At 45.9% G+C, this 24,748-nt stretch overlaps 2 protein-coding genes across 12 annotated transcripts; one reads left to right on the plus strand and one right to left on the minus strand.

The window, feature by feature from the left end:
• The first annotated feature begins 690 nt into the window (after window positions 1-690).
• Window positions 691-4,758, plus strand: SMIM33 (small integral membrane protein 33). The gene is made up of 2 exons (XM_086411945.1): window positions 691-806; window positions 2,198-4,758. Exons 1-2 carry the CDS (start codon window positions 798-800, stop codon window positions 2,585-2,587), a joined length of 399 nt encoding a protein of 132 aa, XP_086268071.1. The 5' UTR covers window positions 691-797; the 3' UTR covers window positions 2,588-4,758.
• STING1 (stimulator of interferon response cGAMP interactor 1) lies at window positions 2,836-13,078 on the minus strand. Of its 11 annotated transcripts, none has more exons than XR_015167488.1 (8): window positions 12,599-12,778; window positions 11,771-11,997; window positions 11,512-11,695; window positions 11,160-11,268; window positions 9,681-9,919; window positions 9,049-9,347; window positions 8,688-8,874; window positions 5,955-8,109 (listed from the first exon to the last, which is right to left on the minus strand). XR_015167488.1 is itself a non-coding variant. In XM_086411937.1 (8 exons), the coding sequence occupies exons 3-8, from the start codon at window positions 11,995-11,997 to the stop codon at window positions 7,919-7,921; spliced, it is 1,137 nt and encodes a 378-aa protein (XP_086268063.1). In that variant the 5' UTR covers window positions 12,599-12,699; window positions 13,012-13,078; the 3' UTR covers window positions 5,955-7,918. The 11 variants fall into 11 exon arrangements, 9 of the variants coding, with proteins under 9 accessions (XP_086268067.1, XP_086268063.1, XP_086268066.1 ...); XM_086411937.1 differs by lacking the exon at window positions 9,049-9,347 and adding an exon at window positions 13,012-13,078 and having other exon boundaries at window positions 12,599-12,699; XM_086411940.1 differs by lacking the exon at window positions 9,049-9,347 and adding an exon at window positions 13,008-13,026 and having other exon boundaries at window positions 12,599-12,699.
• Window positions 13,079-24,748: the final 11,670 nt, after the last annotated feature.

Raw genomic sequence — 24,748 nt, forward strand, 5'->3', positions numbered from 1 at the left:
ATAAATACATTAAAAAAAAAACTGTTTCCAGAGAGAGGCAAAATTAGTGGGCACTTCTTGTAACTCAGAAGCATTAAAGCACACACATTCACAAATGAAGTTATAGACAAATGCAAACAGACATAACAGAATTCATACTTGTAAAAACCAAAGAAGAAAAAGCACAAAGAGAGAAGAATGCCTTGCATGGGAATGATAAATATCAAATTCAACAAGATGATTATCCCTAGGGTGAGAAGGAGGGAAGGGGTAAGGAGTGAAGCTTCCATTTGTAATGTTTTCGTTCTTAAAATTCTTTGAAATAAATGTGACAGACTATTGAGATGAACAGAACTGGTGACTGGACCAGAGAGACTTAGTATATTATAGTCTGTACTTTTCAGTGTGCTTGAGAAATTGCTTTAAAAAAAAAATCAAAGGATAATGACTTCAGGGAATCAGTTGGGATGTACAGCCGGCAGGCTTGGGGGCGGGGGCGGGGTTAGAGCAAGTGCTTGGGATCCGGTGAAGGAGAGATGAGCAGGCAGACTCAAGCTCCTGAAGGTGGCAGGGGACGTGAAAGGAGGGGCCTAGGAGTAAGATCAAAGCACTGTCAGAGTTGAGGGCCGGGCCCAGGGTAGTCCAGATGTTCAAGGAAGTGAAAGCGCGGGAGAGAGCGGTGAGGGTGTGTGCGCAGAGGGTGTGTGCCCTGTAAGCCCCATAGACGTGGCAGCTCCGGGTAGGGACCCAGCTGAGGCAACCAGCTCTCCTTTGCCCGGCTGGCCGCCAGTCCCAAGAGAGCCTTGCACAGCCGGACAATGCATCAGGTAGATTCTCAGCTCACCCCCTTCTGCCAGGCTGGTGAGACTCCCGCAATCAAGGGCTCCAAGTCTTGCACCAGCCTCTGCTTCCCTTTTCCCCCTGTACATCCGGAACTGCTTCCCCACCCCCTACCCTGGGAGCTCTGTGGCCAGGGCCCTAGAGAGCGCAAGACTTTCAAGCAGGGGAGGTGAGGTAGGTATTAAGCTTTAAAGATGCCAAAGGACAGGTGCTGGGGATGGGTGGGGTGGACAATGTGACTCAGGAACTAAAGGGAGTGGGTTTTTACTGGCCAACCCCCCCTGGAACCCAGTTGCCTACCCATGGGGATGGCCAGGCTGAGGCTTAGAGTTAGGGGAGGGTCTCCATCCCAAGGGCTGCTCCTTATGGTCCAGCTGGGGAAGGGAAGACCAGGGGGAGAGCTTCTTGAGCCTGTGATAACCTTGCCAGCTCTGGGGCCTATGGTTTGGAGATTTGCTACCTTGATAGTAAACCCCATCACCACCCAATACTTAGCAGGGTAGAGACAGACAGAGGTAGGGATCATGACCCCCAGCTTTAGGCAGAAGAATGCTGGGACCCTGAAAGAGATAGAGGCTGGCAGGGGGTCTCCTTAGTCCATCTTGGACGGAACCAGGAATCCCCTGTGAGTGTTCCATAACCTACAGCGCCCACCACAACCTGATCCGGAAGTGGATATTATGGGGTGAGGTATAGATCTTACCTCCCCCAAGCCTCTGGGGTTCATGCCTCCTCTTCCTCTCTCCCTCCCCTGGAGTCCAGCCTTCTTCCTACCATGTGGGTGGGGAGTAGTGGGAACCTAAGAAGCTGGACACAATGACTCCCTTTTCCCGGGACTGAAAGGAATAGTTGCTCACTGACCCCTGGCCAAGACAAGGGAGAGCAGTCCAAAATGTGCTAGGACTCCTGACCCAAGACATTAGATGTATTTAGGAATTTTGCTAGAGACCTGGGAAGAGAGATCAGTGGGAGAGGACTTGGTGGGGGAAGGAAGGATAAACTTTATATGCTAGGCTGTAATAAAGCCCCTCTCTTTGTCCCTTTCTGAATGACTTTGTCTCCTGATCTCTGTTTTGTCCCCTCTGTTCTCTGTATTTATCTTCATTTCTATCTCTTTATCTCTCTCTCTCCTTGTATCTTCCTCGTTTTCTCTGTATCCCCTTGTCTCTTTCTTTCATTCTATCTATTGCTATGTATTTATCTCTATGTTTTTCTGTCTCTGCCATCTCTTTCTATTTCACCATGTCTTTACTGTCTCTCTGTCTCTGTCTGTTTGTCCCTCTCTCAGTTCCCTTTGGGTGTCTATCTCTCTCTAGCTTGGTCTTTCTCTGTGTGTACATGCCCATGTCACCCTCTCCCTCTACCGCTTCCCTCGCAGGCTGGCCACCATCCATGGCTTTCTCCAACTGTCAATGGCTCAGCAGGGCAGGAGCCCCAGAAGCAGCTTCCGGAGGTGCTGGGTGGGGCCTGGGACCCTCGTCCAGTGGTCGGGCTGCCCCTGCTTACCATCATCGTCGCTGTCTTTGTCTTGCTGGCAGTCTGTATCGTGGTGGCGGTCCACTTTGGGCCAAGGCTGCACAAAGGCCATGCCACTCTCACCACAGAGCCACCATCCCCAAAGCCAGAGGGCGGCATCTACCTCATCCGCTGGCGCATGCTGGGCCATCAGGACAGTCACGAAGACCCCCAGCAGAAACCTCCAGGCCCTGACTCCCACCCCGTGCCAGATGGGCCCAGGTTCAGCATCAATGAAGTCACGTTTCTGTAGGAGGGAGACTTTGGAAAGTTGGCCTCAGCTGTGTCAGAACAAGAAACTGGACAGAATAGTGCATGCTAAGTTGCTTTAGTCATGTCGACTCTGCGACCCTATGGACTATCACCCACTAGGCTCCTTTTTCCACGGGATCCTCCAGGCAAGAATACTGGAGTGGGTTGCCATGCCCTCCACCAGGGGATCTTCCCAACCTGGGGAATGAACTCGAGACTGCCTATGTCTCCTGAGTTACAGGTGGGTTCTTTACACACTGAGCCACCTGGGAAGCCCGGACAGAGAAGTAGGGCAAAAGCAAACCGGGGCTTGGGCCTCAGAGCTTCAGAAGGGCACAGCTGGACTCACTGGAGCTGCCCTCTCAGCAGAGTATTTGTAGAAGAAGCCCTGTGAGGACCAAAATAATAGAAGAAACTTGAGAGCCCTGCCCAGAAACACGCTGCTGTGAGCGTTCCCAGTGCCCAAAGCCACCCTAACAAACCTACCCCCTTCTCTTCAGGAAGCATCAGACCCCTGAACCTCCTCCTCTGAATTCCTACTCCCTCCTCCACTCCTTATCTCCCCTTTTGGTGTCAAAGTGAGTTCAGCTGGGGAGATTCCACCATCCACCCCACCCTTGTGTAAGGATGTCAGAGGTTCCTGGTGGAGGCCCTGTCCCCATAGCCCCCAGGTCCTGTGAGGGCAACCAGAGAGAGCCAAGTCAAAGAACCTAGGGGTCTGCCTTCTCTGGGACTCAGGAAAGGAAGGCAGATCCACTGCCCTTCACTAACTGAGCTTTGGCTGTCAGGTCCCCAGCCTTGCCAACTTCCAAGGGCCCTAAAAGCCCTAAGCACCACTTGCATGTGTGCACGCTAAGTCGGTTCAGTCATGTTCAACTCTTTGCAACCTGATGGACTCTAGCCCTCCAGGCTCCTCTGTCCATGGGATTTCCCAGGCAAGAATACTGGAGTGGGCTGCCAAGCCCTCCTTCAGGATATCTTCCCGACCTAGGGATCGATATCTGTTACGTCTGTTACGTCTCCTGCGTTGGCAGGAGGGTTCTTTACTACTGATGCCATCTAGGGAGCCCACTTGTAGATTCCCAAGTTGTTTTTGAATTACCTCCACCATCTTGGGGCAAGACTCTATCTCACTTTCCCAGGATTGGGTAGGGGAAATTGGGGGGCTTTCATTACCTCCCACTTTCTGTGTGAGTTGGCCTGTTGGAACCAGTCTAGAAGTTACCACAGGACATTTCCCAGATCCAGAACCTTCCAGCTGGTAGGAAAACAGGAAAGGAAAAGGAGGTCTGTGGAGGTTGTCTGGGGAAATGAAGGAGTGGAGGTTCCTGCAGAAGGAGGGACATGGAGGTTGGGAAGATGCAGGAGGCAGGGAAGGCAGAGCTGAGCCTCTCAATGGCTCTCTGGAAAGGCTTCCCTTCCTTGGACACCCTTGAACTTCACTTGACTTGTGCAGTCAAGAACATGCAGACAGACATTTGTGGAGGGACTTCTGGACTTTACTCTGGGGAACGCCTGAGTGCAACAAGTCAACCTTGGGGAGTGCCCTCGGAAATACCCCAGCACAATCAAGGACTCTGGAAAATAACAGATGAAGAGGAACAGAGACTAATGTGTGCAGAGGACTGGCCTCCACTGGGATTGGTAAGAGGCAGCTATAATGTTAATAGTTGCTCCTTCTTGTGGGCCCATTATGTGCTGGGCTCCAGGCTCATCTGTGGACCTACAGATATTGTAATGTTTACTCCTCATACAGCCTTAGGAGGAGGAGGAGCCACTGTTATCCCCATTTACATTTGGGGATATCAAGACCGCAGCAGGACCCAGGTACTAAGTGGTAGAGTCAGGCCTTGAACCTGGGACTGGCAGACTTCACAGTCTGGGCACCATGTTGGGGGCTGGGTGGGTAGGTAAAGATCTTATTGGGCTGATTTTTAGGTATTGGAGTGACTGATGTGATGTTGGGGGATCCTCAGGGGCAGAATGGCTGGCACAGTGGGGGAGGGGTGGGGACTGTTTCCCCTTCACTCCCTTGGCTCTGTCATCCTTGGGGGCAGTGGGTTGCTTCTGACAAATGTGTGTCTCTGTGGAGTTTTTTTCCATAGTAATGCTGTACTCAGAAATTCATATTGAGCATTTGTGATAAAAACAAAGATGGGAGAGAGGGAATAAGTCTTGGGTGGAATGGATGGAAGTGGCAGAAATAGGCTGTCTGGCCTCCCAGATGGGGGCAACTTTGCCCCCACAGTGGTTGCCGCAGTGGATCAGTTCTAACAATGATGGCACAAAGTGTGGCAGGTGAGTAGCCAGCTGTGTTGTCCAAGATCTCCAGAGTATATCCCATCACCTCACACAAACTCTCCTCCGCCTTATTCAGGGGAGTCTCATCCGGGGACATTTATTCAGTAGCCACTGCTTCTTTGAGTAGTCCCTTTGCCCAGGACACAGCTGTGTTTACTCCTTATGGCATCTCTGTGCTGGCTCAGGTCCCTCCCTCTCCCCCAAGTCACCCACTGAAGACAGGACATTGAACGGCCAGGTGAAGTGGGATGCTTCCCAGCTCCATGCTCTCAACCTGACTGGTGGGCTCTGTCTACATTGAAATGATGGCCACTATCCTACGGCCCTGAGCTAGTACGAGGAGGCATGTAAGGAACTGTGTGCAAGCAGATTCAGACACTGTAATAAAGGGCAACCGCTGTATCAGAGACTGGCCAGAAAAAGATGGCATACTCAAATAAATAACCTGAAGAGTGTTTAAAAAGGGGACTACTTAAGAACTTCCCTGTTAGGCCAGTGCTTAACACTCTGTTCTTCCACTGTATGGGGCTCAGGTTCAATCCTGGGTCAGCGAACTAAAATCCCACATGCCGTGTGATGCGCCAAAACATTTTTTTTTATTTGTAATTTAAAAAAATTTTAATAAAAATTAAAGGGGATTATTTAGAAAGGGCAGGTATAAGGAAACTACAAGTGAGAGGGAGCATTCCAGGTGAGCATCAGTGAGATGGCAGTACCATCGTCAGGCCTGAAGAGGGATGGGGAGGAGCAAGTTAATGAAACCTGGAGATAGACAGGGTTACTGAAAGGATCCTTTAGGTCTAGAGATGAAGAGAGCCCACAGTGACCTTGAAACTCCTGGGAGGGACATGGGAGAATAAATATCCCAGCCTCACCCCCCTCCACTCCCTTCTCTCACTGCGGCTTCCCATTGTCTGAATGTGACCAGAAGTCAGAGGGCGAGGGTGCCTGTTGATGCCATCCTAGGACAGAGGAGAGGTGGAGGGTAGGTCTGAGCATCCAATGGAGGACACCTGGAAGATCCCTTAAATTTACCTTATTTATAATAAGTAAATATGACCTTATAATAAGTTTACATTTTTTATTTTTTTAAGGATTTTTTCATTTATTTATTATTATTTTGGCTGTGCTGGGTCCTTGTTGCTGCATACACGCTTTGTCTGGTTGCAGAGAGCAGGGGCTATTCTTAGTTGCAGTGCATGGGCTTCTCATTGCGGTGGCTTCTCTTGTTGCAGAGCACAGGCTCTAGGCATGGCCTTCAGTAGTTGTGGCACACATGCTCAATAGTTGTGGCTCACGGGCTCTGGAGCACAGGCTCAGTAGTTGTGGAGCACAGGCTCAGTAGTTGTGGAGTACAGGCTTAGTAGTTGTGGAGTACAGGCTTAGCTGCTCTGAAGCATGTGGAATCTTCCCACACCAGGGATCAAACTCACATCCCCGACATTGGCAGATGGATTCTTAACCACTGGGCTACCAGGGAAGCCCCTGACCTGGCATTTAGAGTTTGCAGAAAACCTATACAGCCATACTACCCATAACTACCCTGTGAGGTATATAGGGCAATGATTATAATCCCATTTCATAGATGAGGACACTGAGGCTCAGAGAGGTAAAACAACTTGCCCAAGGTCACAGGATTCATCTTGAAATGTCAAGTCCAAGGACCTTCTCTGAGAGGGCAGAAATCTTTTTATTATAGCATGTTGAGCCACAAAGAATTCAGGTTTATCTATCCAGTTTTACCATTTTGTATGGTGTTCTGTGGTAAGTATTTTTGTAAAATAAAGAAAAAAAAAAAACAATAATAAACCAAGGACAATCAATGCTTATTAAACTCTAAAATATTATTTTCTACTAGGCTAAGTAAGGATTGTTCCTTAATTACAAATTGATTATATTACTGCAGCTTTCCCTTTCTGCAGCCAAAATATCCTTTTTCTTCCCTAAATGCCCTTTTTCCTGTGTCCTGTAAAGTGAGATAAAAATATAAGGATCCATCATCTATAGCACCTTTTGATGGTGGTGTTTCTGGCTGTTAGAAATCTTTCACTAAAAACTAATATGTCTATTTCAGAATAGCTAATTTAAATTTATGGTTAAACTACAAGTTCTACATTCCACAAATGGAAAATTAATGTTGAAACTAGTTTTTAATGCTTTATATACATTTATCCCTTCAAGACTCAGTCCCAACGCATATGCAGTTTTTAACGTGATTCACATCTCTGGTTTCATTTGCTACCTTTCTCCATATCTCCATTAGGTCTTTGCAGTAAGTTTTTTACATGTGACTTCTAAAGTTTTATATTACTAAGCTCTGGAAAATATGAATTTTTATGTTGGTTTGGAAAATTCATGAATTGAAACTTTATTAACTTAAAGTTTAATTCAGAATGATTTGTTGGCTTGCTTCAAATATTAATCACTACAAAAAGAAAAGTCACTGGACTATGGAAGGAAGAAATGATAATTAAACTGGACCTGGAGGCTCATAAAAATGAGGGCATTAGTGGTATCAAACTTTTTACTTAAAAAACAAACAAACAGAAAACCCTCCAAATTCATTAAGCAGCCTTCTTCGGTCAAGTATAAATATCATCTCCCACATCTCAGCTGTATGTACTCTCTTTAGACACTAACATACATATCTATATATTTGAAATATCTAAAGTACTGAACAGAGAAGGCAATGGCACCCCACTCCAGTACTTTTGCCTGGAAAATCCCATGGACAGAGGAGCCTGGTAGGCTGCAGTCCATGGGGTCACTAGAGTCAGACACGACTGAGTGACTTGACTTTCACTTTTCACTTTCATGCATTGGAGAAGGAAATGGCAACCCACTCCAGTATTCTTGTCTGGAGAATCCCAGGGACAAGGGAGCCTGGTGGGCTGCCGTCTATGGGGTCGCGCAGAGTTAGACACGACTGAAGCGACTTAGCAGCAGCAGCAGCAGGCCTCCAGCTGCTGAAGAAAGAAATCCTTTCAGAGTCTCAGGGTTGGCCAGGGGCTCAGGAAAGGTGACTGGGGCCTCAGAAGACATCCGAGCGGAGCGGGAGAGGCTTTTCCAGGCCACTGATGAGGAGCTCAGGCTCTTGGGACAGTACAGAGGAACCGGGCATCACTGAGGTCTCTGTGCTACCCATGGTAACCTCCCTTTCCTCCTGCCGAAGGTGCTGGAGAATTTCCTGTGACAAGGAGAAGCTGCTTCCCTCTGCAGGTTCTGGAATGAGGAGGGGAATGTGTAGGGGGGTGAAGGCCTCACACACACCCACTCCAGCACACCCAGAGGACTTGCTGGGGGTCTCCTCCAACCCTCCTTCTGCCACCTCCTCCCCACCCCTAGCCATTGGGACTGGAGTTTCATGAAATCCTAGAGCCAGCAGTGGTTTTAGAGACAAGAGAATTCTACCCTCCTACTTTTAGAGATGATACATTAGAGATGAAAGGGACAGAGACCTGCCTAAGGTCACAGAGCAAGGGAGTGACACTGCTGAGGCTGCAGTCCTGGTGTCTTGGTGGGTGGCTGGGGGCTATCTGCTTCCTCTGGCACTCTAGATGAAGGAAGAGACCCCTGGAGCCACCTCTTCATGCTCCACCCAGGACCCATAGCCAAAGACCTCAGAAAGCCATTGGGTGTCCCATGGTGGGGAGAGAGGACCTTCTTCAAGGGAGACAGGGGCAGGGCTTGAATGCCCTGACCACTCAGGAAGGCTGAGGACTGTCCTATCTCCTGCTGACCCCCTGGGAGGCCCTTGAGGCCCCCAACCCTTCCTGTCCTTCAGCTTGTCACCCCCTTACCCTGGTAGACAATGAGGCGGCAGTTGTTCTGAGACTCAGGGGCATTTGCCAGGATGTCTTCAAGTGTCCGGCAGAAGAGTTTGGCTTGTTCCAGCCGATCTTCCCGGCTAAAGCCAGCTCGGCCATCCTGTGACATGGCAAACAGGGTCTGCAAGGGGGTGGCGTATTCCAGGACACAGACGCCTGCCTGGAGGAGGTAAAAGGAAGATAAGACTCAGCCAGAGGTCAGGCGGACAGACTCTGGACTCCACTGCTCAATCTGTAGGGGTGGAGTCTGGGAGGTGGCCACCGGATGGGGTCGATGACCTTTGCCTGTGAACCCCACTCCTAAAATCACAGCCAGGGACTGCATTAAATTTACCCTTCCCAGATCCTTCGTCTAGGCTGTCAACTACTTCAGCTGGATGTCAAGTCCGGGGACTGGACTCTGGGTTCAACTCTGCTTGGGTTCCCCACAGCCTACATGAAATCCTTCAGACATTCTCTCGATCTTCATCTGGGCAGCTTTATGTTCCAGAGCATGGTATACTCAGGGTGAAGTCGTCCACTTCCGCCCTGGTTCTCTGAGTCTCAGTGTCCTCTTCTACAAAGCAGGGGTCATAACAGTCCCTACACCACAGAGTGGTGGTGAGGATTCCATGAGGTGGTCAGATGAAGCACCTGGAAGAGCATCTGGCTTGTAATAAGTGCTCAATAAATGTTACTAGGAATTCCATGGTGGTCCAGTGGTAAGGACTCCATGCTAGGGTTCAATCCTTGTTCAGAAAACTAATATCTCGCAAGCCTCACGATACGGTCATAAATAAATAAATAAATAAATGTTACTTAATCATCATCACTCAGAACCTAATTTTGCCCAGCCCTGGGACCGATCAGAGAAACTGAGGCACAGAGAAGGGCAGTGAATTTTCATCACGGCTTGGCCAGGGCTCGGAGTTCTGAGTCTCTAGGCCTGACCCCTTCCCAGTGCCACCTGCTTCCCTGCACACGCACCCGCTGCCCATTTTCCAGAAGCTCATAGATGCTGTTGGTGTAAACCCGGCCCTTGATGCCAGCACGGTCGGCACTCTGCTGGGGCAGCTCATGTAGGAAGCGAATGTTGGGGTCAGCCACGTTCAGGTCGTCAGGCACCCCACAGTCCAATGGGAAGAGGATGTGCAGCCGGTGGCTCCCTGCACCCTGTAGCGTGTTGTTGTGGAACTGATTGTAAATTTGGATCCGGGCCGGGAGCCCTAGGGTGGAGAGGTCCAAGAAGTCATTTCCACCAACTCTGTCTCCCAACAAACTCAGGACAGAGATGCAGGCCCTTGCTGCCCTCACTGTGTGGGTGCAAGAGCCCTGGGGGGCCAGCCCACAGGCATTGCCTGGGGGGCCAGGAGAGGCAGAGCATTAGGCAATAATGTTTCACCTACTCCCACCACCCCTTTCTCCCCCTCACTTGACCTTTGTCCAGATTTCTGTTAGCCCCATTCTTTCCCACTACAGCTTTCAGAGCTCTGAAAGGCAGGCAGATCCCTGGGAGTTGCCATGCCCAGCAACCCCAGGTGCACTGAACTAGACCTCTAGCTGAAGCCCTGCTGTCTAGCAAAGGCAGCCATGAGATGGGGGAGAACCACAGCCCTGGCCAGCAAGTTAGAAGAATGAGATGCGATTTGTAAGTTTCCAGTGGGGTAGTCAAGGGTCCAGGGTCTGGACAGGCCTGTGTTCGAATTCTGCTTCCTCCTATAGCTAAGGTGTGTGACTTTGGACAAGTCACTTTATCTCTCAGAACATCTCTGATGTTCTTAACTCTAAAACAAGGGTGATGATTATCCTGTCCTCACAGAAGTGAAAGTGAAAGTCGCTCAGTCGTGTCCTATTCTTTGCCACCCCATGGACTATAGAGTCCATGGAATTCTGTAGGCCAGAATACTGGAGTGGGTAGCCTTTCCCTTCTCCAGGGGATGTGAATTAAAAGAGAAACTGTAAATGAAGGGCATACAGCTTGCAGAAAATATTTATTGAAAGAATTCATGGGTGACTTGGGACAAGTCCCTTAATGGATCTAAGCCCCGAATTTCTTCCTGCAAACCAGGCATAATAGTAATAGCCTTCAAGCCTATAAGATCGCTTTTGGAATCATATGGTTTGTTAGACTGAAAATGCTTTGAAGGAAGCTCAAATCTGTGTTCCGTGATGACCTCGACGGGTAGAATGGGGGTGGCGTGGGAGGGAGGCCCAAGAGGGAGGGGATATATGTATACACATAGCTGATTTAATTCATTGTACAGCAGACACTAACAACATTGTAAAGCAACTATACTCCCAACAGCAATAAATAAATAAAGTTTTGGAAAAATAAATAGCAACTGAGAACTCTTGGGGAAAGAAAAAGAAAATGCTTTGAAAAATATAGTGACTTCTGGAAACAAGGTTGCGTATCTTACTGTCTGTCTTGTAGATCTAGAAATGGGGGCATAGAGGACGGCCCACCTGGCAGGATCAGCCTCAGGTATCCAATATAATATGACCAGGCCAGCCCATGAGCCACGTTGAAGTTCCTTTTTTCACAGATTGCAGAGACCTCTGCTGGGGCCAGGCCCTGTGAACAGCAGGGTGGGGCCTGAGGACCTCCATGAAGGATAACGAGAGCGCTCCTCCCCCAAGATTTCCCAACCTCCTGCCAATTGGCTCCCTTCTCTGCCATTGCTGAACCCAGACAATTCTAGGCTCTAGTCCAAGGGTCAGCTTCTAAACTGATCCCATTCCCAGTACTGAGCTCAGAGCAGGTCACAATAGCCGCACCTCCACCCAACCAGATCCTCCACCTCCCTGTATGTGATACCTGGAGTCCCAGGAGGATGTTAAGTGCCTGTGAGAGGCCCAGGAGAGCAAGCATCCAAGTGAAGGGCAGGTCAGCCATGTTTGGGAGGGAGCAGTAGAAATAGCAGGACAGCAGCAGCAGGGCCCCGCAGCGCATGGAGGAGCACAGGCAGGCCCGCACAGCCCTCCAGTAGCTGCCGTGGTACCTGCAGGTGACATGCAAGTTCCAGACTCCAGCCCAGCTCAACCAGAGAGGGGCAGGAGGTACTTCAGGGAGTCACCTGGAGTGGACGTGGCACAGCTCCTCGGCCAGACTGCAGATTCCCTTGATTAGCAGTCCCATCTGCTGGGAGGCCAGGTGGAGCACCAACCACTTGAGAGTGTAGTCTGGTGGCTCCCCCAGGCCCCAAAGGGCCACCAGACAGGCACTTAGCAGGACCAAGGCTGCCTTTTGGGCCCTAAGACCCCTGGGCTGTGGGATGGATGGATGCAGGCTGGAGTGAGGCATCTGTGGGTACCAAGAAATCCATGGTTGTTCTCCCCTCACTCTCCTACAGTTCCAGGACTGAGGCCCTGAGTGCGCATATCCCCCAGCTCTCCAGTTCCCTGGTGCCCAGCCATACCCAGAAAATGCTCCTGGAGACACCTCTAGGGGACAGGTTGGGCATACAGCATCCCAGAGCTCCAACCCAAAAAGATTTGTTGCAAACAGAGTAGGTGGAGAAAGAAATGCATGCACACATGAGTTGGAGCAAACTCGGGGAAACAGTGAAGGACAAGGAAGCCTGGCGTGCCATAGTCCATGGGGATGCAAAAAATCGGACATGACTTAGCAACTGAACAACACATACACACCTCACCCAACCCCAGTGAGACCACAAGTGTGGTGAAGAAAGAAGACAGCGACTACCCCAGACCCAGACCTGAAAGTGTCCTGTGAGGTACCACTCAGCAGGGGACCAGGGCTTCCCTCTCCCCACAGTCCACCCCAGGGAGGACCTTAGGCAGCAAAGCTGTAAACCATAGTCCAGAGGGTGGAGGCACCCACCTCTGCCACCTCTGTAGGGTCCTCAGCCTTAGAGCTCTGGCTGGCCGGCTCCTGATCTTACCTTCTACCTCTCAGACTGCAGGTTGTTTCTGGAAGATCACAGGAAGAGAAGGCCCAGCACAGGGGCTCCCAGCAACCAAGGGTGGCCTCTCAGGGTAGAGCCTGAAAAATGAAAGGTTAAAAACAACTGCTGCTTTCTCCACAGCACTCCAGCGCTGGCATCTCACCAGACCACAGCCTTACTGTGCTTGCTGAGGAGGTTATTTCCTGCCTCCCAGGGCATTCTGGTCAGCCACGCCTGCCTTGGGGTGAGGGAGAAAGCATGAGAAGGCCCCTGTTCCATTGTCCACCCCTCAAATCGAGGGTGTTCAGAAACCCTCTCACACTCTTCACAGCCACAGCCCTGAACACCAGCTGCCCCTCAAGCCCCCCAGTCAAACACACTCTACCAACACCCTCGTGAGACTCACACACCCAGCCAAGCATACACACTGCACCATGCTGCCCTGCCTGGTGGTTTTATTCTGATTTGCAAATGCAGATCCTCTTTTTTTGAAGACTGTGACATCAGACTAGAGGCGGGGAAAATGAAGAGTTATTTCCTGTAACAATAGCCTTCTAGTAAAAACACTTAGTGGGAGCCAAAGGGCTGCTGAAGTGTGGGGTTTTGGCTCTCTATAGGAAGTATTATAGCAACACTTGTGACTTCCCAGAGAGAACCTGGTGCTTCCAGCTAAAAAGGCAGTTGAGTGGATAATGATAGTAATAACGATAGTAATAACGATAATAATAATGATAATGCTGCTAAGTCGCTTCAGTCGTGTCCAACTCTGTGTGACCCCGTAGACGGCAGCCCACCAGGCTCCCCGTCCCTGGGATTCTCCAGGCAAGAACACTGGAGTGGGTTGCCATTTCCTTCTCCAATGCATGAAAGTGAAAAGTGAAAGGGAAGTCGCTCAGTCATGTCCAACTCTTCGCGACCCCATGGACTGCAGCCTACCAGGCTCTTCCGTCCATGGGATTTTCCAGGCAAGAGTTCTGGAGTGGGGTGCCATCGCCTAATAATTAAGTGCTTACTGTGCTCCAGACATTATGCCAAGTGTTACATATATTGTTTCACTTAGTCCACTCAGCCACCCTATCAAGAAGGTATAATACTATCTCATGTTCTAATGAGGTGGATGAAACTGGAGCCTATTATACAGAGTGAAGTAAGCCAGAAGGAAAAACATAAATACAGTATACTAACGCATATATATGGAATTTAGAAAGATGGTAACAATAACCCGGTGTACGAGACAGCAAAAGAGACACTGATGTATAGAACAGTCTTATGGACTCTGTGGGAGAGGGAGAGGGTGGGAAGATTTGGGAGAATGACATTGAAACATGTAAAATATCATGTAAGAAACGAGTTGCCAATCCAGGTTCGATGCACGATACTGGATGCTTGGGGCTAGTGCACTGGGACGACCCAGAGGGATGGTATGGAGAGGGAGGAGGGAGGAGGGTTCAGGATGGGGAACACATGTATACCTGTGGCGGATTCATTTTGATACTTGGCAAAACTAATACAATTATGTAAAGTTTAAAAATAAAATAAAAAAAAATACTATCTCATGGACAATCTGAGCTTCAGTGAGGTGAATTAACTTGCCCCTGTCCCCCCCGCTAGTAAAGGAGGGAGTGGGGACATGAATCAGGTGGATGACTTCAAAATCCAGCTGGCTCTGTGCTTTGATTCCCCAGAAAGGGGTGGAAGGACCAGGGTCAGATTTCATGCTTGCATTTTTCCGGAGGGTGGAGAGTGCTTCTGGCCATTTTCTGGCACACCAGTAAGCTGATCAGATTCGAGAAGAGGGCAGGCACAGGAGTGGGATTGGGACAGAAGCCACAGAGCAGAAGCGGTCCATATATTTCCAGGCCAGAGGGTACTTGCCTAGACCCTTCCCCACATCCCAACCAGACACAAGAAGACACACCATGTTCATAGATGCCACTGGCCTCTTGAGAGCAAGGAGGCTCCCAGAAAACTCTCATTTTTAAAAATAATTTTCCAAGAATGGAGAAAATTCTCTGCACTTTCTCTCCCCTACAAAGGCTCACAAAGGGGGCCCCCTGCGGTGGACAAGGGCTCTGGTGCTTCAAAACCAAAGAAAATCAAGGTTGTCAAAGAAAACTTCTGAGCAGAGTCCTCCCAGAGTAGGCAACTCCACAGCTGTCCCAAACTCCCCCTGTGCCAAGCAACCTTTGGCTTTTACTATCCTGCCCTGCCTTCCAGATGTTGGGAAAGATTGAAGGCAGGAGGAGAAGGGGACGACAGAGGATAAGATGGTTAGATGGCATCACCGACTCAATGGACATGAATTTGGATAAACTCCAGGAGTTGGTGATAGACAGGGAGGCCTGGCGTGCTGCGGTTCATGGGGTTGCAACAAGTCAGACACGACTGAACAACTGAACTAATACTGATACTGATCCTGCCCAGCAGCCAGCACCACCTCCGCTGGGTGGTACCATTTCTGCCAGCTCCACTGCTCCACAATGGTCATCATTTCCGCTGAACCTGTTCTTCATCTCTGCCCCCTTCTCCTAGAGGAAGATTCTCTGTTTGTGGGCCAGAATGGTACCATGAATCAGAAGCCTTAAAAGACACATAGAATCATAGACCTAGCAATTCACTTCTGGGAATCCTTCATCAAGAAATAATCAGGGCTTCCCTGGTGGCTCAGTGGTAAAGAATCTGCCTGCTAATGCAGGAGACATGGGTTCGATCCCCGGGTCAAGAAGATCTCACATGCCATGGAGATTGGGCCCGTGTGCCACATCTAGTGGAGAAGGCAATGGCACCCCACTCCATTACTCTTGCCTGGAAAATCCCATGGATGGAGGAGCCTGGTAGGCTGCAGTCCATGGGGTCGCTAAAAGTCAGACATGACTGAGCGGCTTCACTTTCATCTTTCACTTTCATGCATTGGAGAAGGAAATGGCAACCCACTCCAGTGTTCTTGCCTGGAGAATCCCAGGGACTGGGGGAGCCTGGTGGGCTGCTGTCTATGGGGTCGCACAAAAAGTCGGACATGACTGAAGTGATTTAGCAGCAACAGCAGCAGCCACATCTAGAGAAAAGCCTGAGTGGCAATGAAGACCCAACACAGCCAAAAATAAATAATTAAAAAAATAAATAAATAATCAGACAAAGGCACAAAGATGCCCATTTTCAGATGTTTGTGCAAGTGTTGTTTATTCCAGAGAAAAACTAAAATCTAAATGTCCAACAATAGGGGACTGATTAAATTGTGGTTTATCTTAGAATGTTAGGCAGCCACTAAAAATGAAGAAGTAATTTTGTATGTTGACTCTTAAATATTTTTAGCATATTGCTTCTTACTGGAAAAAAGCAGAGTACAAAATAATATAATTGCATTTTTAGAAATACGCATTGCAAGAGAAAAGGTCTGGAAGGCTACATAACAGGAAAAATGCTAACAATGATTACTCTGTGTAGCAGGACTATGGGTGATTTTTTGGTATGTTTTTTCCTTTTAGCTCATCATGTTTTCAGGGTTTCTTTTCCTGACATTGAACATGTATTAGTTGTTTGGAGTATGCTGGTGTTAGAGAAGGACCTTTCCTTGCCTCTTCCACTTTCTGGCAGCCCCAGGTGTTCCTTGGTTTGCAGCTGTAGCACTTGAGCCTCTGCCTCCATCATCACAGGATGACGGTGTGTGTCCCTGTCTTCACATGGCACTTCCTCTTCTTATAAGGACACCAGTGTTGTCCACTGGATTAGGGCCCACCCTAATCACCTCCTCTTAACTCAATTGCAGCTACAAAGACATTGTCTCCAAATAAAGTCACATTCACAGGTAGAGGGAGTTAGGACTTCAGTATCTCTTTTGGGGGACACAGTTCAATCCATAACAAGGTCAGTGCAGAAAGAAAGATTGCTAGAGAATTGTTTGGAGCCTTGTGGATTGTGGCCAGGGCCTCAGGGCATGGGGAGTGTCAACAACTGCATGAAGGGGATTTTCCTCATCAGCTATGCTGATGGGCAGAGACCTCAAAGCTCTTCCAGATGGCCATCTGGCATCCAAAGAGGAAGCTGAGGACCACAAAGGGAAGTTAGGTCCAAGTGGTAGAAGACATATGGAAGCTGTAATGGGGTTGGAAATAGAAATGAAAGCCATTTCAGACCAGCACTTCCGGAGTGTCTAGAGGCAAGAAGCAACTACCAGTAAGTGAAGGAGAGGCCCCAGGAGCAAGCAGGCTGAGGAACAGAGTGTTGGCACTCAGAAACACTGACCAGAGGGCAGCAGCCTGAGACCTTGGCAGTCTGCAACTTGAATCTAACTTCCCTCCCTTTGGCCCAGTTATTTAACGTCTTTGAAGTTTAGCTTCCTCATACCTAAGTGGGGGTAGTAATGCTTTTTTTTTTTTTCTCATAAAATTATCATGAGAATGAAAAGAAATAATGTGTCTGTAGGCCTGACTTGTAAGTTCTCAGTGACAGCTAACTGTAATCACCATCACCATCACCATCATCATCATAACCATTGAGAATCACATTCTTCGAGTTGTCAGCCCCGCTCATCTTGGCCTCTGTCCTGGGCTCAAGCAGACACAGAGACTTGATGTCTCACCTGTGGGTGGCTCTGAGTCTGACCCCAGCCACTTCTTTATGTAACTTTATTGCCCCATCATGCAGCTGTCTAGTGTGTCATGGTCTTTCTTAGACAAGACAATATCCTAGTAAATGTGATAGAAAAAGGGGCTGGATGATGCATGACTGGGGTTGGGGAAGCACAGCTGATTGAGCTACTGTATCTTCAGAGGGTAAATAATGGCCCTACATCTTCCTGGAAGGTGGTATTCATGAGGGTGGTGAAATCTACAGTTGTTTCTTGTTAGTTTTAGGTAACAGCCTAATTGAGATATTCACATACCATACAACTTACCTATTTAATGCACAGTTCAATAGTTTTTAATATAGTCACATCACCACAATCAAATTTAGAACATTTTCATCACCTGAAAAGAAATCTTGTAGGCTTCAAGGTTGAATTCTTTCTTCCTTTTGGTTTCTGTCCTCCAAAGTTTGGTCCAGTGATTTGTGTAAGCTTTGTATAGGGTGATATTTGTGCTGAGTTTTGTTTTTTTTTTCCTCTGATGTGCAGGGCTGAGTGAGGTGGTAGAGCTCTCACTGTTTGCAGATGACGTGATACTATACAGAGAAAATCCTAAAGATACTGTCAGAAAATTACTAGAGCTAATCAGTGAATTTACCAAAGTCGCAGGATACAAAGTCAATACACAGAAATCACTTGCATTCCTATATACTAACAATGAAAAATCAGAAGGAGAAATTAAGGAATCAATCCCATTCACCATTGCAACAAAAAGAATAAAGTATCTAGAAATAAACCTACCTAAGGAGACAAAAGAACTGTATACAGAAATAAAAGACACTGATGAAAGAAATCAAAGATGACATAAACAGGTGGAGAGATATTCCATGTTCCTGGGTAGGAAGAATCAATATTGTGAAAATGACTACACTACCAAATGCAGTCTACAGATTCAACGTGATCCCTATCAAATTACCAATGGCATTTTTCACAGAACTAGAACAAAACTTTTCACAATTCATGTGGAAACACCAAAGACCTTGAATAGCCAAAGCAATCTTGAGAAAGAAGAACGGAGCTGGACGAATCAACTTCCTGATTTCTGATTATACTACAAAGCTACAGTCATCAAGACAGAATGGTACTTGCACAAAAACAGAACTATAGGCCAATGGAACAAGATAGAAATGTCAGAAATAAACCATGCACCTACAGACACCTTATTTTTGACAAAGGAGGCAAGAATATACAATGGGGCAAAGACAATCTCTTCAATAAGTGGTGCTGGGAAAACTGGACAGCTACATGTAAAAAAATGAAATTAGAACATGTACTAACACCACACACAAAGATAAACTCAAAATGGATTAAAAGCCTAAATGTAAGACCAGAAACTATAAAACTCTTAGAGGAAAACATAGGCTGACCACTTGATGACACAAATCAAAGCAAGATACTCTATGACCCACTTATCTGTCTTTTTGATTATAGCCATTCTCATTTCATTGATATGAAGTGGTATCTTATTGTGGTTTTGATTTGCATTTTCCTAATGGTAAATGGTGTTGAATATCTTTTTATGTGTTTATTGCTATTGCACATCTTTTTTGAGAAAAGCCTACTCATATTTTTTGTCCATTTTAAGTTGGGTATTTGTCTTTTTACTATTATTTAATAATTTGTTATTGTGATAATCATAGGATTTTTTTTTTATATTCTAGATACAAGTCCATTATCAGATAAATGCTTTGCAAAATTTTTCTCCTATTCTTTAGGTTGTTTTCTCACTTTCTTCATGGTGTCCTTTAAACACAAATGTTATTAATTTTTATAAAACCTAATTTAGCTTTTAGTTTGTTGCTTGTCCTTTTGGTGCTGTATCTAAGAAGCTATTGCCTAATCAGGGTCACAGTGATTTGTATATATGTTTTCTCCTAAGAGTTTAATGATTTTGGCTTTTACATTTATATCTTTGGTCCATTTTGAATTTTTTTATATGTGATGTGAGTTAGGGATTCATGTTCTTCTTCATATAGATACCCAGTTGTCCCAGCACCATTTGTCAAAAACTAGCCTTTCTCCATTGGCACAAATTGTTTTGTCAGTTGTCAAAAATCAGCTGACTCAAAACGTGAATTCTGTTTATGAATTCTCAATTTTTTCCATTGATCTATGTATCTATTGTTATCCTAGTCCACACCATCTTGGTTACTATAGCTTGTAGTAAGCTTCGAAATTAGAAAAGTTTGAGTCCTCCAACTTTGAGGACTCCAACTTTGCTCTTTCTTTTCAAGATTGTTTTGGCTGTTTGGGTTGTTTAATTTCCCATACACATTTTGGGGTCAGCTTGTCAATTTCTGCAAGGAAGTCATCTGGGATTTTGACAGGTATCAGATTGATTCTATAGGTCAGTTTGGGTAATATCATCATGTTAACATTATCAAGCCCTTGAACATGAGATGTCTTCTCATTTATTCAGGTCTTTTAAAATTCCTTTTAGCAATGTTTTATATTGTATACTGTAGAAGTGTTGCACTTATTTAGTATTTTACTCTTCTTTGGAATTTTTAAATTGTGGTAAATGTGTATAACACAAAATTTGCCTCTTTAATCATTTTGTTTTTTTAATTTATTTTTATTACTTTTTATCAGTCAGTTCAGTTCAGTTGCTCAGTCGTGTCCAACTCTTTTCAACCCCATGGACTGCAGCATGCCAGGCTTCCCTGTCCATCACCAACTCCCAGAGCTTGCTCAAACTCCTGTCCATCGAGTCGGTGAGGCCATCCAACCATCTCATAATTTTGTTTATTTATTTGGCTGCACTGGGTCTTTGTTGCTGTGCCCAGGCTTTCTTTGGTTGTACACGCGAGGGTTACTCTTGTTGCAGTGCACGGGCTTCTCTTTATGGTGGCTTCTCTTGCTGCAGAGCACAGGCTCTAGCGCACTCAGCCTCAGTAGTTGTGGCATATGGTCTTAGTTGCTCTGCAGCATGTGGAATCTTCCTGGACCAAGGGTTGAACCTGTGTCTCCTGCATTGGTAAGAGGATTTTTATCCACTGTACCACTGAAAGATTGTTGTTGAGCCATGAAAGATGCCAGGATTCTTGGCCTCCAGAGGAGAGGAATTCAATCTGGGACCAGTAATGAGGCTTGATTGCTCAGAGCTTTTGTGTAATAAAGTTTTATTAAAATATAAAAGAGATAGAGAAAGCTTCTGACATAGACATCAGAAGGGGGCAGAAAGAGTGCCCCCTGCTAGCCTTTACCAGTATGTTGTATACCTATCAGCAAGCTGTTAATTAGAGAAAGGAGATGTCTCAAAACTCAGAGTGGCACCAGGCCCCTCACCCACAACATGCATTTTGAGAACCAGGTGAGTCATCCTGGACCATAAAACAATTGACATGAATCTTGAAGAAAGGCAGGTTTCTAAGTAAATATATAGTTTCATTAACATAGATTAGGAGAGCAATGTATGAGTAAAGCATACAGGTTTGTTGAGCACTTATCAGTTCTGGGTCTTAAGTGGAACCGACTTGAAGAAAGACAGAGTCTAGGGTAAATACATAGTCATTAACATAGCTTATGACAAACATAAGGTTTGAGAAAAGTTAAGTTCAGGTGGAGCCAGTTGTCATGGCAACACAGAATTTTAAGACAAACCTCTTTTTAAATTTGTATAGAGAAAGGGAAAAATCTAACACTTGCTTGTTTCCTCCTGCCACTTAAGAGAGAGAGAAAAAATGTCTGATACTTGCAGCCTATTTCCTCCATTTGGAGACCCCTGGCCTTCCTGCCTGTTACCCTCTCACCACCAAGGAAGTCCTAAAATTCACTTGTTTATTTACTCTAGGCTAGGCTGGATCTTCGTTGCTGCTCTTATGCTTTCCCTAGTTGCAGAGAGAAGGGGTTGCTCTCTAGTTTCGGTGCTTGGACTTCTCATTGCAGTGGCTCCTCGTGCTGGGAAGCACAGGCTCTAGGGCTTGTGGACTTTAATATTTATGGCCTATAGGCTTAGTTGCCTTGAGGCATGTGGGATCTTCCTGAACCAGAGGGTGAATCCGTGTCGCTCGCATTGGCAGATGGATTCTTAACCACTGGACCACTGGGGAAGTCTACACTTTGACCGCTTCAGGTGTACGATTCAGGTGCAGTAATTCATTCATAGTGTTGTTCAATAGTCACCACTATCTATTTCCAAAATTTGTTACCATCCCAGACAGAAGCTCTATACTTATTAAGCAGTAACTCTCGACTTTTTCCTCCCTTTAGTCTCTGGTAATCTACTTTTTTGTCTCTATGAATTTGCCTGCCGGTGGTGGTTTAGTCGATAAGTTGTGTCTGACTCTTACAACCCCATGGACTGTAGCCCTCCAGGCTCCTCTGTCCATAGAATTTCCTGGGCAAGATTGCTGGAGTGGGTTGCCGCTTCCTTCTCCATGAATTTGCCTACCCTCTATATTTTATATAAGTTAAATCATACGCTATTTGTCTGGCATATTCCACTTAACATAATGTTTTTAAGGTTCATCCACAAGTGGTATCATGTAGCAGACGTTATTCCTTTATATGAAGGCAAACTTCAGGGAGGGGAGCTAAGTGACTGAGAGCAAGTAAGAGAAGGAGACTCACTTTCAACTGCATTCCTTTTCATGAGTGAATAATATTTCACTCTATGTATGTATCATATTTATTTACTGATGAACACATGGGTTGTTTCCACCTTTTGACTATAGTGAATAATGCTGCTGTGAATATTTACACACAAGTATCTGTTTGAGGTCCTGTTTTCAATTCTTTGGGGTATGGAAAGTGGAATTGTTAGGTCATACAGTAATTCTATGGTTAATGTTTTGAAGAACCCTCAAATTATTTTCTATTTTATTCTTTTTCATGTTATTGTAAATAAAATTGTTTTCACAATTTTATTAGACATACAGTGTTGTAACTTGCTTTTTTTAAGATGAGGGATCATTTCATAGACATATTTGTGGATCAATAAAGGTAAAATTTCATCATAATTTTTGGTGTATACCTAGTACTCCATGGTATAGAATTACGAATCATGATTTAGTCAGTGACCTATTTGGAGACATATCAGTTCAGTTCAGTCACTCCGTTGTGTCTGACTCTTTGCGACCCCATGGACTGCAGCATGCCAGGCCTCCCTGTCCCTCACCAACTCCCAGAGCTTGCTCAAACTCATGTCCATCCAGTGAGTGATGACATCTAACCATGTCATCCTCTGTCTTCCCCTTCTCCTCCTGCCTTCAGTCTTTCCCAGCATCAGGGTCTTTTCAAATGAGTCAGTTCTTTGCATTAGGTGGCCAAAGTACTCAAGTTTCAGTTTCAGCATCAGTTCTTCCAATGAATATTCAGAACTCATTTCCTTTAGGATGGACTGGTTGGATCTCCTTGCTGTCCAAAGGACTCTCAAGAGTCTTCTCCAACACCACAGTTCAAAAACATCAAATCTTCGGTGCTCAGCTTTCTTTATGGTCCAACTTTCACATCCATACATGACTACTGGAAAAACCATAGCTTTGTCTAGACAGACCTTTGTCAGTAAAGTAATGTCTCTGCTTTTTAATATGCTATCTAGGTTGGTCATAGTTTTTCTTCCAAGGAGCAAGCATCTTTTAATTTCATTGCTGCAGTCACCATTTGCAGTGATTTTGGAGCCCAATAAAATTAAGTCTCTCACTGTTTCCATTGTGTCCCCATCTATCTGCCATGAAGCTTTGGGACTGGATGCCATGATTTTCATTTTTTGAATGTTGAGTTTTAAGCCAACTTTTTCACTCTCCTCTTTCACTTTCGTCAAGAGGCTCTTTGCTTCTTCTTCTCTTTCTGCCATAAGAGTGGTGTCATCTGCATATTGAGGTTATTGATATTTCTCTCTGCAATCTTGACTCAGTTTGTTCCAGTCCCTCATTTCACATGATGTACTCTGCTTATAATTTAAATAAACAGGGTGATAATATACAGCCTTGGTGTACTCCTTTCCCAATTTTGAACCAGTCTGTTGTTCCATGTCCAGTTCTAACTGTTGTCTCTTGACCTGCATACAGATTTCTCAGGAGGCAAGTCAGATGGTCTGGTATTCCTATCTCTTTAAGAATTTTCCACAGTTTATTGTGATCCACACAGTCAAAGGCTTTAGCGTAGTCAATGAAGCAGATGTTTTTCTGGAACTCTCTTGCTTTTTCTATGATCCAGCGGATGTTGGCAATTTGATCTCTGGTTCCTCTGCCTTTTCTATTTTTTTTTTTCTTTAGCCATGGACTTTATTGTTGAATATTTGCAATAATTATTCTATACACAAATGCTAATTTCTTACAAAACTCTGTATTCCATATTGCTAGGTCACTTCACTCTTCATTTTATGTCACATTTCCATCAAGAATTATTTCCACAAATCACAATCTGCCTGATTGTGTGTTGTTGTTATTCAGTTGCTAAGTTGTGTACAACTCTGCAATGCCATAGACTAGCCCACCAGGCTCATCTGTCCATGAGATTTTCCAGGGAAGAATACCGGAGTGGGTTGCCATTTCCTTCTCCATGTCTTTTCTAAAACCAGCTTGAACATCTGGAAATTCTCCTTGCTTGGAGAATTTTGAGCATTACTTTATTAGCATGTGACATGAGTGCAATTGTGCGGTAGTTTGAGCATTCTTTGGCATTGCCTTTCTTTGGGATTGGAATGAAAACTGACTTTTCCAGTCCTGTGGCCACTGCTGAGTTTTCCAAATTTGCTGGCATATTGAGGGCAGCACTTTCACAGCATCATCTTTTGGGATTTGAAATAACTCAACTGGAATTCCATCACCTCCACTAGCTTTGCTCATAGTGATGCTGCCTAAGGCCCACTTGACTTCACATTCCAGGATGTCTGGCTCTAGGTGAGTGATCACACCATCGTGATTATCTGGGTCGTGAAGATCTTTTTTGTATAGTTCTTCTGTGTATTCTTGCCACCTCTTCTTAATATCTTTTGCTTCTGTTAGGTCCATACCATTTCTGTCCTTTATTGTGCCCATCTTTGCATGAAATGTTCCCTTGATATCTCTAATTTTCTTGAAGAGATCTCTAGTCTTTCCCATTCTATTATTTTCCTCTATTTCTTTGCATTGATCACTGAGGAAGGCTTTCTTATCTCTCCTTGATATTCTTTGGAACTCTGCATCCAGATGGATATATCTTTCCTTTTCTCCTTTGCCTTTTGCTTCTCCTCTTTTCTCAGCTATTTGTAGGGCCTCCTCAGACAACCATTTTGCCTTTTTGTATTTCTTCTTCTTGGGGATGGTTTTGATCACCACCTCCTGTACAATGTTACAAACCTCCGTCAATAGTTCTTTAGGCATTCTGTCTATCAGATCTAATCCCTCGAATATATTTGTCATTTCCACTGTATAATTGTAAGGGATTTGATTGAGGTCATACCTGAATGATCTAGTGGTTTTCCCTACTTTCTTCAATTTAAGTCTGAATTTTGCAATAAGGAGTTCATGATCTGAGCCAGTCAGCTTCCAGTCTTGTTTGCTGACCATATAGAGCTTCTCCATCTTCGGCTGCAAAGA

The sequence above is a fragment of the Bos grunniens genome, chromosome 7 (genome assembly GCF_055505025.1).
Source record: "Bos grunniens cultivar Pamir isolate PY7600 chromosome 7, Bosgru_T2T1.0, whole genome shotgun sequence".
Lineage (NCBI taxonomy): Eukaryota > Metazoa > Chordata > Mammalia > Artiodactyla > Bovidae > Bos > Bos grunniens.

Excerpts from the sequence above, each read along its gene's own strand:
- STING1 (XM_086411935.1), bottom strand. The coding sequence starts at position 12,315 with ATGTCCGATTTTTTGCATCCCCATGGACTATGGCACGCCAGGCTTCCT. Across the intron at positions 11,269-11,511 it reads ACATCCTCCTGGGACTCCAG|GGCCTGGCCCCAGCAGAGGT; the intron begins GTATCACATACA and ends TGCTGTTCACAG. Across the intron at positions 8,875-9,680 it reads TTCTGGAAAATGGGCAGCGG|GCAGGCGTCTGTGTCCTGGA; the intron begins GTGCGTGTGCAG and ends TACCTCCTCCAG.